This window comes from Populus nigra, chromosome 17 (assembly GCF_951802175.1).
Source record: "Populus nigra chromosome 17, ddPopNigr1.1, whole genome shotgun sequence".
NCBI classification, from domain to species: Eukaryota; Viridiplantae; Streptophyta; class Magnoliopsida; order Malpighiales; family Salicaceae; genus Populus; species Populus nigra.
This window is the reverse complement of record NC_084868.1, coordinates 12,999,113-13,016,580: the sequence shown is the minus strand read 5'-3', so window position 1 is coordinate 13,016,580 and position 17,468 is coordinate 12,999,113. Positions and strand designations below refer to the sequence as shown.

Genomic DNA, 17,468 nt, shown 5'->3' with positions numbered 1-17,468 from the left:
TCTTGTTAATATCCGTTATAAACATATTTGAGTTATTATCATAATTTATTGAGAGATTTTTTAGTCGATTATACTTTGTTTGAGAATAAACAGCTCTTTCTGGCTAGAGTTTATCCAAACCTTTTTAATGAATTTCTGTCTTTGTGCTCTCTTTGTCAGAATAAGTCTCAAGCAACAATCTTGGTTAAGATAAATAAAAAGGACTGCGAAAAAGGATCCACATCCAAGATCAAACGCATATCATATAATGGAAAGCACATAGATTATATTAAAATGATGCAAGAGTCAAGAAGAAAAAGAATTTAGAAACTCTTTCCAACAAAATAATGCAGCTTCGAACAATCCCAGGACTCAAAAGAGAATGAGAAAATATCGAAGATACAAAATATTGAGGCTCTTATTAACAACACCAGATCAATTAACAATTGACATATAGCACAAAAAGCACATTGAAAAGTATGAGTCAATCTCGAGTGAGTCTTCTTGACCTTTCATGACAGAGCACCTCGTTTATCAGCTTGTCCAAATTCATGGATGAGGAACCATTTGGAGCAGTTGCCTCTTCTGCTAATTTTTTCCACTCCATGGACTTGCTCTTCATTTTCTTACCTTTCTCTCCTTCCATCAACTCTCTCACAAGCTTCTCCACATTTTCTCCCTTGACGTTGCTATCAATTTCCATCCCAATTCCCCACTCATTGCATGTATACCGACAGTTTGTTTGCTGATCACCGAAGGATGGCCAACAAAGCATAGGCACCCCAGAAGAAATGCTCTCAATTGTGGAACCCCATCCACAATGAGTTATAAAACCTCCAATTGAAGGGTGGCTGAGGACTTCTTCTTGTGGACACCAACTAGCAATGAAGCCCCTCTCTTTAGTCTCTTTCATAAACTCTGGTTGGAAAATAGGCGAGTCCCCAATGACCATATCAGGTCTTATTGCCCATAAAAATGGATGACCACTTTTAGCAAGTCCCATTCCAAATTCAATGAACTGCTGCTTTGAGATGACTGCTACACTGCCAAAGTTCACATAAATTACTGATTTTGGTTCCTTGGAGTCAAGCCATTGCAGACACTCAGACTCTTCTTTCCACAGGTTACATCCAATGGACTTCAGATCATCTTCAGGCACTTGATTGAGAAGCAACTGAAGTGGACTGATTGGAAAGACACGAGAATGCATAGAGAATAGAGCATTCAAAACTTCTTGCTCCAAAGCTTCAAAAGTATGCAAAATAATTGCAGAAGCTTTAGAAGCACTCTCAACTGCTTCCATGGCGTTGTTAAAAAACCAACCATTTGGATCCGTATTTCGAGAGAACCTTGGAATATCTCTTAAACGTAGATCCTTCATTCCTGGAATCCCGTCTATGATTCTGTCCGCGAAATCATTTGTTTGAAAGCTCTCGTCTGCAAACACAAAGAACAGTTGGATGCAAATTCGGAGGTAATTTCAATCTTCAAAAACCAAAGGGCAACAAAAAGTTGATTTCATATTCATACCATCTAATGGCGCTAGGCCTTTCTCTTTTAATGCACGAAATTGCTTGGAGCACATGAAGACACATGCAGATATAGTAAAGAACAAGGCAATAGGTATTCCTAGCATTTCAGCAGCATTGATAGTAAATGGCATCAAACCATCAGAGACAATACAAGTCACCGGGGGCACACCAGAAAATGTTGTGTCATGAAGCTTGGCAAGCAGGTCATTAAATGAAGCCAGTTGGTTTTTCTTAAAATCTTCAGCAGATGCAAGAGTATCAGAAGGAGGGACGCTGTCCGGAATGGTTTCAAATCGAAAATCATGAAAGCCATTAAGGGAATCAGGACCTCTAGAATTGAGCAGGAGTCTATGATTGAACTCAGTATTGACAAAGGTTATGTGAAACCCTTTGTGGTGAAGTAGTTTGGCTAATTTTAGCATTGATTTTATGTGGCTTTGAAGTTGGAGGGGGATAAAAACTGCATGAGGCTTGTCAGCCATGGCTTACATGCTATGTTTCTTCTGTAGAGTCATATGAATGCTATTATATTAATTTGTTAGGGTATTGTCTATGGTTAAGGGTAACAAAGAACCAATTCAATCTAAAAGTTTAAGTTGTTAAGTGAGATTTCAATATATAATTTATATTATTTTTTAACATATCTCTTTAAGTGAAAATTCTTTAGGCTTGAAATTTGCACTGACTTACACTACCTTGTGTTTAATTTTATTTATCAAATAAATAAGGATAATAAGATTCGAACTCGTGACCATTTGATTATTAAAACTCTGATACTATGTTAAAGAGTCAATTCAATCTAAAAACTTAAACCGTTAAGTGAGGTTTCAAGATATAATTTATATTATTTTTCAATAAAAAAAATGAACCGGTCTTTGAATCCATGGTGGACCTACACATGAGAGATAATCTCTTACCGGTGAATACCATACCTAGCTAATCCAAAACCTTACAGACGGTTTGTTTTTGGGTTCATCTTACTTATATTCACCTCATTTTTTTCACCCCAGCCATATTGTTATTGTAAATTACTTTGTACTCAGTTTTAATGTCAAAGAAACCGGGCAGCAGAAACCAGATATTCTCTTATTGACAAAAAATCTCAGGTAGGCCCGCAGTTGAACCTGAAGCTTGTACACACCTTCAAGTTTTCTTTCTAAAAGGGCCCATAATTGATTTCCTTTGTCAACAAGTCCAACCTGCATTTGCACACCTTCACAAGATACACGATGTTTTCCTTCATAATTAAATTAATTCACGTGAAACTTAATTATTGATTGTTTGGTTGTATCTGTTCAGTATTTCTCAATTGTTAATGCCATTATTGTTTGGTCTAGTTTGGAGTGTTGATAGTGTGATGAATTAAAAATATATGATTAGGAAAGCAGCCCAAGTGGACATGAAACCACCTTGGCGGAAGAGTCTAGAGCAAACAACAGACAATTCTTCAGATGAAGACAACATAAACGGAGCACAGTAATTTATTAAATCTTTGGCCCTGAACGGACTCTCTTGTCCTTTGGAGAAGACTCCACACTCAACAGTAGCCAGCCATATTATTTAGCAATAATTTATATTAGAAAAGCTTAAGATATCATCATGCATGTTTATATGAAATATTATTAAACAATGATTTCAAATGCCATTAAAGAATGTTTAGGAATGTCATAGCTATGTGTTTTTTATTTTATAATATATTTTTTTAAAAAAAAATATTTTTGACATTAATATATTAAAATGATATGAAAACATTAAAAATATATTAATTTAAAGAAAAAAATAAAAAAAAAATTAATTTTTTTAAAAACACTTCGAAACACAATATACATTACTATGTTTGCCATAATCATATTAAAAGGACTTTTTAGCCAGCTAATTACTCCACGAAATTCACATATTTTCTTGGACTCAATCTTATTCTATCGGTTCATAAATAATTGTACAGGGCTATCCATATAACTTAGTTATTATAGATCCCCAGCTGACTAATTAGAAGATTAGAACATTCTAATGTTATCAAGATTTAATTACTTATGCCTCATGGTTTCATAAATTAAATAAGTAGTCCTTATGGTTGAAAACTCGATCTCTCTTGAACGGACACAAATCCCTTGAACGGGCTGTCTTGTCCTTTTGTAAAGTTACGACAACAAGTACAGCATTATTTAGGAAAAATAATCAACACACAAAATCAGCAAATCAGCAATGTTTGTATGAAATACAACTAAGCAATGCACGGACACTACTCACCTTGAAAACAACACATTTGTCTTGAGCTTTAATTATCTTTTAATAAAGAAACTTTTTTTCTTTCATGACAAGAGCACTTCCGTCACCAACTTGTCTAGATTCATGGATGATGAACCACTTGGAAGAGTGGCCTCGAGAGCTAACCTCTTCCACTCCATGGCTTTCTTCTTCATTTTCTTACCTTCTTCTCCGTCCATCAACTCTCTCACTTGTTTTTCTACATTTTCTCTCGTCACATTGCTATCAATCTCCATTCCAATTGCCCACTCATTGCATGTATACCGACAGTTTGTTTGTTGATCACCGAAGGATGGCCAACAAAGCATAGGCACGCCAGAAGAAATGCTCTCAATTGTGGAACCCCAACCACAATGTGTTAGGAAACCTCCAATAGATGGGTGGTTGAGAACTTCCTCTTGTGGACACCAACTACAAATAAAGCCCCTTTCTTTAGTTTCTTCAGTGAATTCTGGTGGCAATATCGCGGAGTTGCCGGTGATCATGTCAGGTCGTATTATCCATAAAAACGGGTGACCACTCTTAGAAAGTCCCATTCCAAATTCAACGAGCTGCTCTTTTGTAGCCACTGCTACGCTACCAAAATTCACATAAATTACGGAGTTGGGTTTCTTGGAATCAAGCCATTGGAGACACTCAACTACTTCTTTCCATAGGTTACAATCAATAGAATTTAGATCATCTTCTTGAATTTGATTGAGAAGTAATTGAAGTGGACCGATTGTGTAGACACGAGGAAACATAGAGTAAAGGGAATTCAGGACTTCTTGCTCCAAAGAATCGAAAGTATGGAAAATGACTGCAGAACCTGAAGGAGATCTCTCAACAGATTCCATGCAGAAGTTAAACAGACAGTCATTTGGATCTGTTATGCGAATAAAACTTGGAAGATCCCTTAATCGTATATCTTTCATTCCTGGAATCCAGTCTGCTACTCTGTCTAGATAGCCATTTGTTAAAAAACTCTCGTCTGCAATTAAAAATAGAATGCATGACTAATTTTGTAAACGTTAGGGTTAATTTGTGAACATCATGCTTGTATATGAGTACAATGACTGGAGATAAATTGAAAGAGAGCAAAAGTCAATAGTTTGTGATGAAAGGTTGTGTTGAAAGACACAGTAATGATGCGACGAGCACCATCTCTACCAACTCTACCATAGTATTTCTAAATATAATCACTGGGCTAAGATCTTATAACCAATAAAAAGGATAAAATTATGTGGGCTAAAAAGGGAACATGGAAATACTCATAATTATGTGCACATGAATGAACATGAACTCGAGCATATTACAAAGAATTTATATTCAAAAAAAAAAAACATAGTTAATTGGTCAAGAGAAACTTGAATTCTCGGTCAAATCCATCGATGCTCTCTTTTAATTTTTTAAGTCCGGACCCTTGAACTACTAGATCAAGACAATCTACCACCTCCGTTGCGATCTCTTAGTTTCTATTCGTGAAACTTGGGAGGGAATAGGCACTCGTGCGCATCCACTTAATGGGGTTTAGTGGACAGAAACCCAAGGAATCCTAACGGAGGCGATACGTTGTCTTAATATGATAGTTTTATGGATCAATATAAAAAAAATAAAGAGATAGGAATCTAGTTGGGCCTGGCCGAAAATTCATATGTAGTTGAGTGCAATAATTCCTCTGCTTGCAGACATTCCAAGCAATTCGAAATCAAATTTGAGGTTATGTGCCCAAAGGGCTTACTCTGTTTCCCAACAGAGCTTCTAGTGAACTAAAAGCAAGTAAAGATAAATAACGAACACTGAAAGAATATCATATTGAAATCTCTACTTTAAGTTTTCCTTGTTCCTACCTTTTAGTGGTGTAAGACCTTTTTCTTTGAGTGCTTGAAATTGTTTAAACCCCATGAAGCTGCAAGCAGAGATAGTAAAGAACAATGCAATAGGAATTTCGCGCATCGCAGCAGCATCAATAGCCACTGGCATGAAACCATCAGAGACGATGCAAGTCACAGTGGGAACATCAGGTGATGCTGTGTCATTCAGCTCGTCTAGCAGGTCATTAAATGGCGCCAACAAGTTCTTCCTAGCAGCTTCACAAAGTCCAGGCAAACCTTGGGTGGCATTCTCATCCGAGGGAGGGAGGCCATCAGGAATGGATTCGAACTGAAAGTCGGGCAAACCTTTCAGGGAATCAGATCCTCTAGATTTAAGTAAGCGTTTATGGTTAAACTCTGTGTTGACAAAGGTGATGTGAAAACCTTTGTAATGTAGTAGTTTTGCTAGTTTAAGCATTGACTTTATGTGGCTTTGAGCAGGGCTAGGGAAACAAACTACATGAGGCTTATGATCAGCTAAAATTATACAAGTCATGCCTCGAGCTCGCTCTTTCTTTCTCTATTTCCTCTGCTATTTCTGCTATTCTATGTTAAAGTGAACACACCCATCACCAATTTATTGTTGGGATATTGCCGGGCAACAACCTTGTGCAGCCTATCCTAAAAAGTAGAGTTACCACTGTCAAAAGGCTATGTACCAACCATTGACAAAAATGATGCAATCTATTTGCTGCCATCATTTGTGCTATAATTGATGGCCTCTTGTCTTATCATTGATGTCTAGAGGCATTATTTGAGAGCAGAAAGAGAGAGAGAGAGCGCTGAGAAGAGAAAGTGAGGAGCTGTCAAGGACAGCAACCCTGCTATCAGGTATAGCAGTGTGTGAAAGCAATGAAAATAAAGTTTGAGTGAAGTGGTCCTTCTCCTCCATGTGTGTTGTAACCCTTTTTCTATTTATCTATAATAATATGAACCTCTCTCGAAAATGTAGACAGTTTGCCGAACCACGTTAAATATTATGTCAGTGTGCTTAGTTTTCAATTGGCAACTATCAGAACACCACCGGTCCAGATATAAGGGGAGCCGGAATCCTCAACATTTATATCTATCAATTTTGAAGGATAAAACACCACTAAATTAAACATGGTTGTCAAGGGATTATTTATTTATTTTCGATGTCGCATGGATTAATTAATTTTTCTTATAAAACTTAGTGATTGAGTTATCATTAACTCTCAAAATGTGGAACTTTTAATAGTGGCCAGTATTGCAACAGATGTTCTCTTAATTTTGGGGTCATTGTATGATCTTTAATGTTGTCAAATGCAAAGAAATCTGAAACACACATGTTTTATTTATCCCTATCCTTCAATTTTTTTTCTCCTGATGAGCAAAAATATGGTTATAAAAGCTGGACAGTAAGCCAACTTGGCGGAAGAGTGAAAAGCTAACAGCTCACAATTATTCAGATGAAGACAACATATAGAAGCAAAAACCAGAGAACAATAATTTATAAAACCATTGGCACAATTCCCTTGCAACGGAGTCTCTTGTGCTTTGGAAAAGACTCCACACTCAACACAGTAGCCATCCATAATATTTAGCAATAATTTATATAAGAAAAGATTAGGATATCGTCTATGTTTATATGAAATATTATTACACAACGTATCAACACTACTCACCTTGAAAACAACACATTTGTCTTGAGCTTTAATTATCTTTTAATAAAGAAACTTTTTTTCTTTTTTCATGATGAAAGCACTTCCGTCACCAACGTGGACCACTGGGGCCAAGGATGATATTTAGGGTGGTGCTGGGAGAGAATTGTTTTTTTGAAGTTTTTTTATTTGGAAATATATTAAAATTATAGTTTTTAAAAATTATTTTTGATATTATTAAATCAAAACAACTAAATATATATAAAAAAACATTAAATTTTAATGAAACATTGTTTGTAACGTAATTCTAAAGGAGCTTTAACACATTAGATATTAATTGGAAATATATGCATCCACCACAATCACTTTAGAAAACAATACGGGAATATAGTGTTTCTCTGTCTTGTTTTGAGCTTCAATTATTTTTTTGTTAAACGTCACAAGTTTGGTTTCGTGACAAAAGCACTTCTTTCACCAACTCGTCTAAATTCACGGTTGATGAACCTCTGGGACCACTGGCCTCCTCTGCCAGTTTTTTCCATTTTGTGGCCTCCTCTGCCAGTTTTTTCCATTTTGTGGCCTCCTCTGCTAGTTCCCTTTAACGGGCTCTCTTGTCCTTTTGTAAAGTTACGACAACAAGTACAGCATTATTTAGGAAAAATATTCAACACACAAAATCAGCAATGTTTGTATGAAATATAACTAAGCAATGCACGGACACTAATCACCTTGAAAACAACACATTTGTCTTGAGCTTTAATTATCTTTTAATAAAGAAACATTTTTTATTTCATGACAAGATCGAGCTAGCACTTCCGTCACCAACTTGTCTAAATTCATGGATGATGAACCACTTGGAAGAGTGGCCTCGAGAGCTAACCTCTTCCACTCCATGGCTTTCTTCTTCATTTTCTTACCTTCTTCTCCGTCCATCAACTCTCTCACTTGTTTTTCTACATTTTCTCTCGTGTCATTGCTATCAATCTCCATTCCAATTGCCCACTCATTGCATGTATACCGACAGTTTGTTTGTTGATCACCGAAGGATGGCCAACAAAGCATAGGCACGCCAGAAGAAATGCTCTCAATTGTGGAACCCCAACCACAATGTGTTAGAAAACCTCCAATAGATGGGTGGTTGAGAACTTCCTCTTGTGGACACCAACTACAAATAAAGCCCCTTTCTTTAGTTTCTTCAGTGAATTCTGGTGGCAATATCGCGGAGTTGCCGGTGATCATGTCAGGTCGTATTATCCATAAAAACGGGTGACCACTCTTAGAAAGTCCCATTCCAAATTCAATGAGCTGCTCTTTAGTAGCCACCGCTATGCTACCAAAATTCACATAAATTACCGAGTTGGGTTTCCTGGAATCAAGCCATTGGAGACACTCAACTACTTCTTTCCATAGGTTACAATCAATAGAATTTAGATCATCTTCTTGAATTTGATTGAGAAGTAATTGAAGTGGACCGATTGTGTAGACACGAGGAAACATAGAGTAAAGGGAAGTCAGGACTTCTTGCTCCAAAGAATCGACAGTATGGAAAATGACTGCAGAACCTGAAGGAGATCTCTCAACAGATTCCATGCAGAAGTTAAACAGACAGTCATTTGGATCTGTTGTGCGAATAAAACTTGGAAGATCCCTTAATCGTATATCTTTCATTCCTGGAATCCAGTCTACTACTCTGTCTAGATAGCCATTTGTTAAAAAGCTCTCTTCTGCAATTAAAAATAGAATGCATGACTAATTTTGTAAACGTTAGGGTTAATTTGTGAACATCATGCTTGTATATGAGTACAATGACTGGAGATAAATTGAAAGAGAGCAAAAGTCAATAGTTTGTGATGAAAGGGTGTGTTGAAAGAGAAAGTAATGATGCGACGAGCACCATCTCTACCAACTCTACCATAGTATTTCTAAATATAATCACTGGGCTAAGATCTTATAAACAATAAAAAGGAAAAAGAATGGATAAAATTATGTGGGCTAAAAAACAACAGGAATATTATAGTTTTTAAACCCGGCCGGTTTCTAAACTATACGAAATATAATCACTGGGCTAAGATCTTATAACCAATAAAAAGGAAAAACAAAGGATAAAATTATGAGGGCCAAAAAGGGAACATGGAAATACTCATAATTATGTGCACATGGATGAACATGAACTCGAACATATTACAAAGAATTTATATTTAAAAAAAAAAAACATAGTTAATTGGTCAAGAGAAACTTGAATTCTTGGTCAAATCCATCGATGCTCTCTTTTAATTTTTTAAGTCCGGACCCTTGAACTACTAGATCAAGACAATCTACCACCTCCGTTGGGATCTCTTAGTTTCTATTCGTGAAACTTGGGAGGGAATAGTCACTCGTGCACATCCACTTAATGGGGTTTTGTGGACAGAAACCCAAGGAATCCTAACGGAGGCGATACGTTGTCTTAATATGATAGTTTTATGGATCAATATAAAAAAATTAAAGAGATAGGAATCTAGTTGGGCCTGGCTAAAAATTCATATATAGTTGAGTGCAATAATTCCTCTGCTTGCAGACATTCCAAGCAATTTGAAATCAAATTTGAGGTTATGTGCCCAAAGGGCTTACTCTGTTTCCCAACAGAGCTTCTAGTGAATTAAAAGCAAGTAAAGATAAATAACGAACACTGAAAGAATATCATATTGAAATCTTAACTTTAATTTTTCCTTGTTCATACCTTTTAGTGGTGTAAGACCTTTTTCTTTGAGTGCTTGAAATTGTTTAAACCCCATGAAGCTGCAAGCAGAGATAGTAATGAACAAATCAATAGGGATCCCGAGCATCTCAGCAGCAGTGATAGCGACAGGCATGAAACCATCAGAGACGATGCAAGTCACAGGGGGGGCATCAGGTGATGCTGTGTCATTCAGCTTGTCTAGCAGGTCATGAAATGGAGCCAACAAGTTCTTACTGGCAGCTTCACAAAGTCCAGGCAAATCTTGGGTGGCATTCTCATCCGAGGGAGGGAGGCCATCAGGAATGGACTCGAACCGAAAGTCGGGCAAACCTTTCAGGGAATCAGGACCTCTAGATTTAAGTAAACGCTTATGGTTAAACTCTGTGTTAACAAAGGTGATGTGAAAACCTTTGTGGTGTAGTAGTTTTGCTAGTTTGAGCATTGACTTTATATGGCTTTGATAAGGGCTAGGGAGACAGACTGCATGAGGCTTATGATCAGCTAAAATTTTACAAGTCATGCCTCGAGCTCGCTCTTTCTTTCTCTATTTCCTCTGCTACTTGAGTTTCTGCTATTCTATGTTAAAGTGAACACACCCACACCAACTTATATTTATCAATTTTGAAGGATAAAACACTGCTAAATTAGAAGTTGTTGTCAAGGGATTGTTTTATTTATTTTCGACATCGCATGGATTAATTAATTTTCTCATAAAATTTCGTGACTGAGTTATAATTAACTCTCAATCTGTGGAACTTTTAATAGTGACCAGTATTGCGACAAATGTTCTCTTAATTTTGGAGTCATTGTCTGATCTTTAATCTTGTCAAATTAATGCAAAGAAATCTGAAACACACATGTTTTGTTTATTCCTATCCTTAAATTATTTTTCTCCTCATGAGCCAAAATATGGTTAGAAAAGCACCCAAGTGGACAGTAAGCGAAACTTGGCGGAAGAATCAAAAGCAAACAGATGAAGACAACTTAGATAGAAACAAAAACCAGAGCACAATAATTTATTAAACCGATTGCTTTAACAGACTCTCTTGTCCTTTGGAAAAGATTCCACATTCAACAGGATATCAACACTACTCGCCTTGAAAACAACACTTTGTTTATATGAAACTTTATTTTTTATTCCATCACGAAAGAACTTCCGTCACCAACGTGTCTACATTCATAGATGATGAACCACTGGGGCTAATATGCCAATGGATGATATTTAATTAAGTGTGTGGGTAGGCGGTTAAATTATGTTTTTAAAAATTTTAAATTTTTTTTTATGTTTTTAGATTATTTTAATGTTTTGATGTCAAAAATAATTTTTTAAAAATAAAATAATATTAATTTGATGTACTTCTGAACGAAAATCACTTTAAACTATAATCGCTACCTCACTCTAAAACATAAGGTGATGTTTGGAAGTATGGTAATGATTGTTTTTTTAAGTGTTTTTTTGTTTGGAAATATAATAAAATAATATTTTTTAAAAAAAAAAAAATATTTTTAACATCAAAACAATCCAAAAATATATATATATAATTAATTTTAAATAAAAAAATCAAATTTTAATGAAAAAATATTTGTAACTTAATTCTAAACAGAGATTTAACAGCAGAATACATGAGATAATAATTGGAAATATATGCATCCACCACAATAACTTTAGAAAACAAAACAATAAATATATGTCATTTTGTTAATATGATCACAGCCAGATGGGACAAGGTAGGCAAGACAGATATCTAAACAGCTGATGGAAGGTGTAATTATTTAGGTGGTGATTGTGATTGGTATAATAATTATTTTTTAAAATATATTTTTTATTTTTTAAAATTTATTTTTAACATTGACGTGCTAAAATAATAAAAAATAAAAAAAATAATTTAAAATAAAAAACTTTAAATTTTTTAAAAGCATGGTATTATTACAAAAACAAATACTTTTATTTTTGTTTATCATCTTATACCGAAATTAAAATAGTGTTTGAAATTGCAGTTAGATTTTATTTTTGAAAAATCTTGATTTTTTTGTTTTAATATTTTTTTGAAATATTTTATGTGTTAATTTCAAAAATAAATTTTAAAAAATAAAAAAATATTATTTTAATATATTTTTTAAATAAAATATATTTTAAAAAATAATATTTACCACTTTACCGAAAATCCTCCTTTATAATTTCAGGGCCTATAGTATGGAAAAACCAACTTAAACCTTCTACAGTTGTCTCTGAGCTGGAGTTTATTTTTTATTTTATTTTTATTTGTTTTCCAGTCTGGTCAAAATGTAGTAACCCAAACAATAAAGTAACCAGCCCCTTTTACACGTACCACATAAAGATGTGAGCTTTTCCACGAGGAATTATTTTTTTTGAGAGAGAAAAATACAAACTTTCTAGAGAGAGAGGTTCTGGTACCTGAATCAACTGTGATATGCAACTGAGAAAACGTCACTCACCAATGGTGGAGTTTTGGCGTTTTCTCTAGGCAAATTGGTAAAGGAAGGAACTTTGATTTTTTCATGATTCTGTAGAGAATTCAAAGTTTGGAGTCAATTGTAAGAGAGATTTATGAAAAAATATTTGTAACTTAATTCTAAACAGAGATTTAACAGCAGAATATAGTGTTTCTCTGTCTTGTTTTGAGCTTCAATTTTTTTTTTTTGTTAAACGTCATAAGTTTGGTTTCGTGACAAAAGCACTTCTTTCACCAACATGTCTAAATTCATGGTTGATGAACCTCTGGGGCCACTGGCCTCCTCTGCTAGTTTTTTCCATTCTGTGGATTTCTCCTTCATTTTCTTACCTCTCTCTCCCTCCATCAACTCTCTCACAAGCTTCTCCACATTATCTCTTTTCACATTGCTATCAATCTCCATTCCAATTCCCCACTCAGTGCATGTATACCTACAATTTGTTTGTTGATCACCAGCGAATGGCCAACAAAGCATAGGCACACCAGAAGAAATGCTCTCGATTATGGAAGTCCATCCACAATGTGTTAGAAAACCTCCAACTGATGGGTGGTTGAGGACTTCCTCTTGTGGACACCAACTACAAATAAAGCCCCTTTCTTTAGTTTCTTCAGTGAATTCTGGTGGCGATATCGAGGAGTCGCCGGTGATCATGTCAGGTCGTATTATCCATAAAAATGGGTGACCACTTTTAGAAAGTCCCTTTCCAAATTCAACGAGCTGCTCTTTAGTAGCCACTGCTATGCTACCAAAATTCACATAAATTACCGAGTTGGGTTTCTTGGAATCAAGCCATTGGAGACACTCAACTTCTTCTTTCCATAGGTTACAATCAATAGAATTTAGATCATCTTCTTGGATTTGATTGAGAAGTAATTGAAGTGGACCGATTGTGTAGACACGAGGGAACATAGGATAAAGGGCAGTCAGGACTTCTTGCTCTAAAGCATCGAAAGTATGGAAAATGACCGCAGAAGCTGAAGGAGCTCTCTCAGCGCATCCTAGGCAGAAGTTGAACATAAAATCAGTTGCATCTGTTGTACGAACAAAACTTGGAAGATCTCTTATCCGTATATCTTTCATTCCTGGAATCCAGTCTACTACCTTTTCCAGGAAGCCATTTGTTAAAAAGCTCTCATCTGAAACAAAATTGAGCAAATCAGTATCTTTTAATCGATAGAGCTATATAAATAGCTAGCAGTGATTAAGCAGACAGGTAACGAATTTCTTTATATGTATAAGCAGAGACTCACTGATACAAACTCCTAAAAGAACTAAAAGCGGTCTGAGCACATTGTAGAGAACATATGACCTCCTTGATGATGATGATAAGAGAAGAAAATGTTGGAGAATAATGTAAATTATATATTGAAATTTTATCTATTAACTTAAGCTATTGAGTTGAATTGATTTTTTATATGATATTAGAGTTTTGATAACTAAATTGTCATGAGTTCGAATCTCATCACCTCATCTATCTGATAAAAATTAAAAACAAGATAGTATGGGCCTTTGTAAATTTTAAACCTAAAAGCTTTCACTTGAATGCGTATGTTAGAGAATAATATAAATTATATTTTAAAACTTCACCTAATAATTTAAGTTATTGAATTGAAATAGTTTTTGTACAAGAAATGACTGAATAAATATAATTCATATAAAATCCATGCATAATTTATATAATACCCACTAGACTTTCCAGTGAATTAGATGAAAATCGAAGAATGGATTTTGTTTCATGTAACATAAATAATTTTTGCTTTTAATTATAAATAGTTTTTTTACTGATATTTTAGACTAAAAGAGATATCAATTTTTTACTTTTATATTGAAATTGGATTTGAACATCTTTGGATCTATTCAGTATCGGTGTGGATTTTAGTTTCTTAAATATAATTTTAAAAATTTATCTTACCATAATAATTAGTTTTATGGTTTCCTCCTTTTAGATCCCAGAAATTAGTTTTTTTTTTTTTTTACCACTATCTATCCTTTAAACGGCAAGAACAACAAATGGGCTTCTAATTTTTCTCTTATTCATACCTTTCAGAGGTGTAAGACCTCTTTCTTTGAGCGCCTTGTATTGTTTAAAGCCCATGAAGCTGCAAGCGGAGATGGTAAATAACAGCGCAATCGGAATTTGGTGCATCTCGGCAGAAGTGATAGCTACTGGCATGAAACCATCAGAAAGGATGCAGGACACTGGGGGCGAATCAGAAGCTGCTGTGTCATTGAGCTTGTCAAGAACTTCATTAAACGGATCCAGCAAATTCTTCGAGGCAGCCTCAGCAGCTACAGAGATATCTGGGATGGCATTCTCATCTGAAGGAGGAAGGCCATCAGGAATGGACTCGAACCGAAAGTCGGGCAACCCATTCAGGGAATCAGGACCTCTAGATTTAAGTAAACGCTTATGGTTAAACTCTGTGTTGACAAAGGTGATGTGAAAACCTTTGTGATGTAGTAGTTTTGCTAGTTTAAGCATTGACTTTATATGGCTTTGAAATGGGCTAGGGAGACAGACTGCATGAGGCTTATGATCAGCTAGAACACTATAAACCATCTCTCTAACTCACTCTTCGTTTCCCTGTTTGCTCCAAGTTCTCTGCAATTTAGAGATTCTACTCTTACATATAGCAATAGTTAAGTTATGCTATTGCTGCTACAGTTTTTTATAATTTTTTATATCAATATATAGGATTTCTAATTCAAGTCGCATACGGCAGCATTTATTTTATATTTAATCTTAAAGATATTATGGAAATCTGAAACCACATGCTTCTTTCTGTACTTGGTCTTCGATCTGTGCAATTTAGAGATTCTACTCTTACATACAGCAATAATTACGTTATGCTATTGCTGCAACTATTTGTTTGTCTTCGAAACTGAATCCAAAATTGGCCCACATGGCATACATTTAGTCCTTGTGTTTATCAAGATTTATTTAATTAATTAGTCGTCATAGTTTAGTAATTAAATGATAAATTTCTTTTCAGGGTTAACTATTATAATTATAAAATCTAGTTTGGTCCGGCATGGTGGGTAGATCTACCCGGTAATCTATTGACATGAAGTCTAGCTTATTTTTTGACCGGTTTAAAGATTAATCTAATTAACTTAGTCAAATTAAGTTAAGTTTAGTCAGATTAATTATATTTTAAAAAAATATATAAAATAATATTATTTCATTTAAAAACTAAAATGATATTATTTTAAGGTTAATCTAGAGTTTTAATCCAATAAACTCATGACTTGACATTGGATCAAGTCAAGCCTCGAAAAAAGTCTCATAACTATGTTCATTATAACTTGGTCCCTATATGTATTAAGATTTAATTAAGTACATCCTCGCGGTTTAATAAATTAAATATTTAGTCATGTTTGTAAATCTATTTATAATTTAATTATTTTTTTAAATTTCATGTTTTTTTCTAATTTATTTTAAAAAAATAGAAAAATAAACAATATGAAAGATAGATAAGAAAAGAAAACACTTTTTTTTGGACAAAATACTACTAAATTAAACATGACTGTCAAAATACTATTTTATTAATTTTCAATATCACTAAAATTAATTAATTTTTTGATAAAATAGTAGCCACTTTGTTCTCTTAATTTTCAAGTCACTGTCTGATATTATTTAGTTTTTCAAATGATCAGAAATCTGAAACCACACGTTTTATTTATTCATTTCCTTAACTTGTTTTATTTATTCATTTCTCTTGATAAGCTAAAATATGATTAGAAAAACACCCAAGCGTGAATGAAGCCAACTTGGCGGAAGAGTCAAAAGCAAACCGCAAACAAAAATCATAAAATGATTAGATAATCAAACAAGCTAGAATATTTGTTTAGTTTGTAATAATGTCGACAATGAATCTTGAAATTCAAGATATTTTAGAATAAAAATGATTTATTTAATAATTAAGTGATATCTAAATTTAAGCAATTTGATTTATTTTTTTTAGTCAAGGTGTCTAATGATTTGATATGAAAAAGTCAAGGAACTCTCGACTAGAACCAGGTGATACTTACTAAGTCAAGGTAAATGATAGCTATGTTAGTAGGAGCAGATGATGCCAGGTGAACAGTAATTATATTTGTAGTAGCAGGTGATGTTTGGTAATGCAGGTGACTGGTAGCTACGGTAGTAGCAAGTAACTGATACCTATAAAAAGTTTTTTTTATGGACGTGAGGACTCTCTGATGGTAAAGTCAATAACTTTATAGAGAGAGAGAGTAAAATGATATTTTAGAGAGATAAACTCTAAAAATATATGTGTTATAAATGTTAATAATGAAGAGATTGTGAATTGTAGGCTTGAAAGATTTATGATGTATTTTATAACTCATGAATCTTATTTTTCTGTGAAGAGAAGGGGTTGAATTGTGATCTCATTGTTGATGCTAGGGAGTACGCCCAGCTAGGCACCCATGCACTCGACGTATGTTCAATGCACTACATAAGCGTACATCTTTCTTTTCCTATTTAGCAACCACCAACTCTTTGGTTATTTCATATATACCTCTTCGTTAATATTATCATTTTAAAAAATTATTTTTATAACCATTTGATGTAATTCAAATTTTTTAATAGTTATGATAGTTGTAAACATTTTTGTGGAAGTTATTCTTGACAAAATTAAATATATGTCAAAATAATCTACATCTTGTTGTCTAAAATATTTAACAACAAGTCTAACTTTATATTTGTCAATATTTGCAACTTTTATCTTTGTTTTAAAAATCTAATTATGGTCTAATAATTTATTTTTAGAAGAAAAATCCATTAATTTTTCATGTATTATTATTCATAATAGATTCAATTTTATTATTAACTATCTCCTTTCAAAAACATGTTTTAAGACAGAATATTATCTTGAAGTATGTTCGATAGTCATTTTTTAACAAGTGTATTTGAAAATCTAGATAATATTTTGGTTGTTTTTACCTTTTTAGTTCTTCTAGGCTTAACTTCATGATTTTTCAATCGATGATGATTACTTAGCAATGTAAAAGAATC

The 17,468-nt window shown here is 34.0% G+C and overlaps 4 protein-coding genes across 5 annotated transcripts; all 4 read right to left on the bottom strand.

The window, feature by feature from the left end:
• Positions 1–288: 288 nt before the first annotated feature.
• LOC133677232 (7-deoxyloganetin glucosyltransferase-like) lies at positions 289–2,059 on the bottom strand. Its single transcript, XM_062099138.1, has 2 exons — positions 1,510–2,059; positions 289–1,416 (listed from the first exon to the last, which is right to left on the bottom strand). Exons 1-2 carry the CDS (start codon positions 1,991–1,993, stop codon positions 464–466), a joined length of 1,437 nt encoding a protein of 478 aa, XP_061955122.1. The 5' UTR covers positions 1,994–2,059; the 3' UTR covers positions 289–463.
• Positions 2,060–3,599: 1,540 nt separating this feature from the next.
• LOC133677231 (7-deoxyloganetin glucosyltransferase-like) lies at positions 3,600–6,373 on the bottom strand. Of its 2 annotated transcripts, none has more exons than XM_062099137.1 (2): positions 5,609–6,373; positions 3,600–4,719 (listed from the first exon to the last, which is right to left on the bottom strand). In XM_062099137.1, the coding sequence occupies exons 1-2, from the start codon at positions 6,126–6,128 to the stop codon at positions 3,824–3,826; spliced, it is 1,416 nt and encodes a 471-aa protein (XP_061955121.1). In that variant the 5' UTR covers positions 6,129–6,373; the 3' UTR covers positions 3,600–3,823. The 2 variants fall into 2 exon arrangements, with proteins under 2 accessions (XP_061955121.1, XP_061955120.1); XM_062099136.1 differs by having other exon boundaries at positions 3,600–4,749; positions 5,609–6,371.
• A 1,610-nt stretch (positions 6,374–7,983) lies between these two features.
• LOC133676594 (7-deoxyloganetin glucosyltransferase-like) lies at positions 7,984–10,685 on the bottom strand. Its single transcript, XM_062098285.1, has 2 exons — positions 9,974–10,685; positions 7,984–8,978 (listed from the first exon to the last, which is right to left on the bottom strand). Exons 1-2 carry the CDS (start codon positions 10,491–10,493, stop codon positions 8,011–8,013), a joined length of 1,488 nt encoding a protein of 495 aa, XP_061954269.1. The 5' UTR covers positions 10,494–10,685; the 3' UTR covers positions 7,984–8,010.
• Positions 10,686–12,539: 1,854 nt separating this feature from the next.
• Positions 12,540–15,127, bottom strand: LOC133676896 (7-deoxyloganetin glucosyltransferase-like). Its single transcript, XM_062098684.1, has 2 exons — positions 14,489–15,127; positions 12,540–13,584 (listed from the first exon to the last, which is right to left on the bottom strand). The coding sequence occupies exons 1-2, from the start codon at positions 15,006–15,008 to the stop codon at positions 12,638–12,640; spliced, it is 1,467 nt and encodes a 488-aa protein (XP_061954668.1). The 5' UTR covers positions 15,009–15,127; the 3' UTR covers positions 12,540–12,637.
• Between the last annotated feature and the right edge of the window lie 2,341 nt (positions 15,128–17,468).

Excerpts from the sequence above, each read along its gene's own strand:
- LOC133676896 (XM_062098684.1), bottom strand. The coding sequence starts at position 15,008 with ATGGTTTATAGTGTTCTAGCTGATCATAAGCCTCATGCAGTCTGTCTC. Across the intron at positions 13,585-14,488 it reads AGGTCTTACACCTCTGAAAG|ATGAGAGCTTTTTAACAAAT; the intron begins GTATGAATAAGA and ends ATTTTGTTTCAG.
- LOC133676594 (XM_062098285.1), bottom strand. The coding sequence starts at position 10,493 with ATGACTTGTAAAATTTTAGCTGATCATAAGCCTCATGCAGTCTGTCTC. Across the intron at positions 8,979-9,973 it reads AGGTCTTACACCACTAAAAG|AAGAGAGCTTTTTAACAAAT; the intron begins GTATGAACAAGG and ends TTTTAATTGCAG.
- LOC133677232 (XM_062099138.1), bottom strand. The coding sequence starts at position 1,993 with ATGGCTGACAAGCCTCATGCAGTTTTTATCCCCCTCCAACTTCAAAGC. Across the intron at positions 1,417-1,509 it reads AGGCCTAGCGCCATTAGATG|ACGAGAGCTTTCAAACAAAT; the intron begins GTATGAATATGA and ends TTGTGTTTGCAG.
- LOC133677231 (XM_062099136.1), bottom strand. The coding sequence starts at position 6,128 with ATGACTTGTATAATTTTAGCTGATCATAAGCCTCATGTAGTTTGTTTC. Across the intron at positions 4,750-5,608 it reads AGGTCTTACACCACTAAAAG|ACGAGAGTTTTTTAACAAAT; the intron begins GTAGGAACAAGG and ends TTTTAATTGCAG.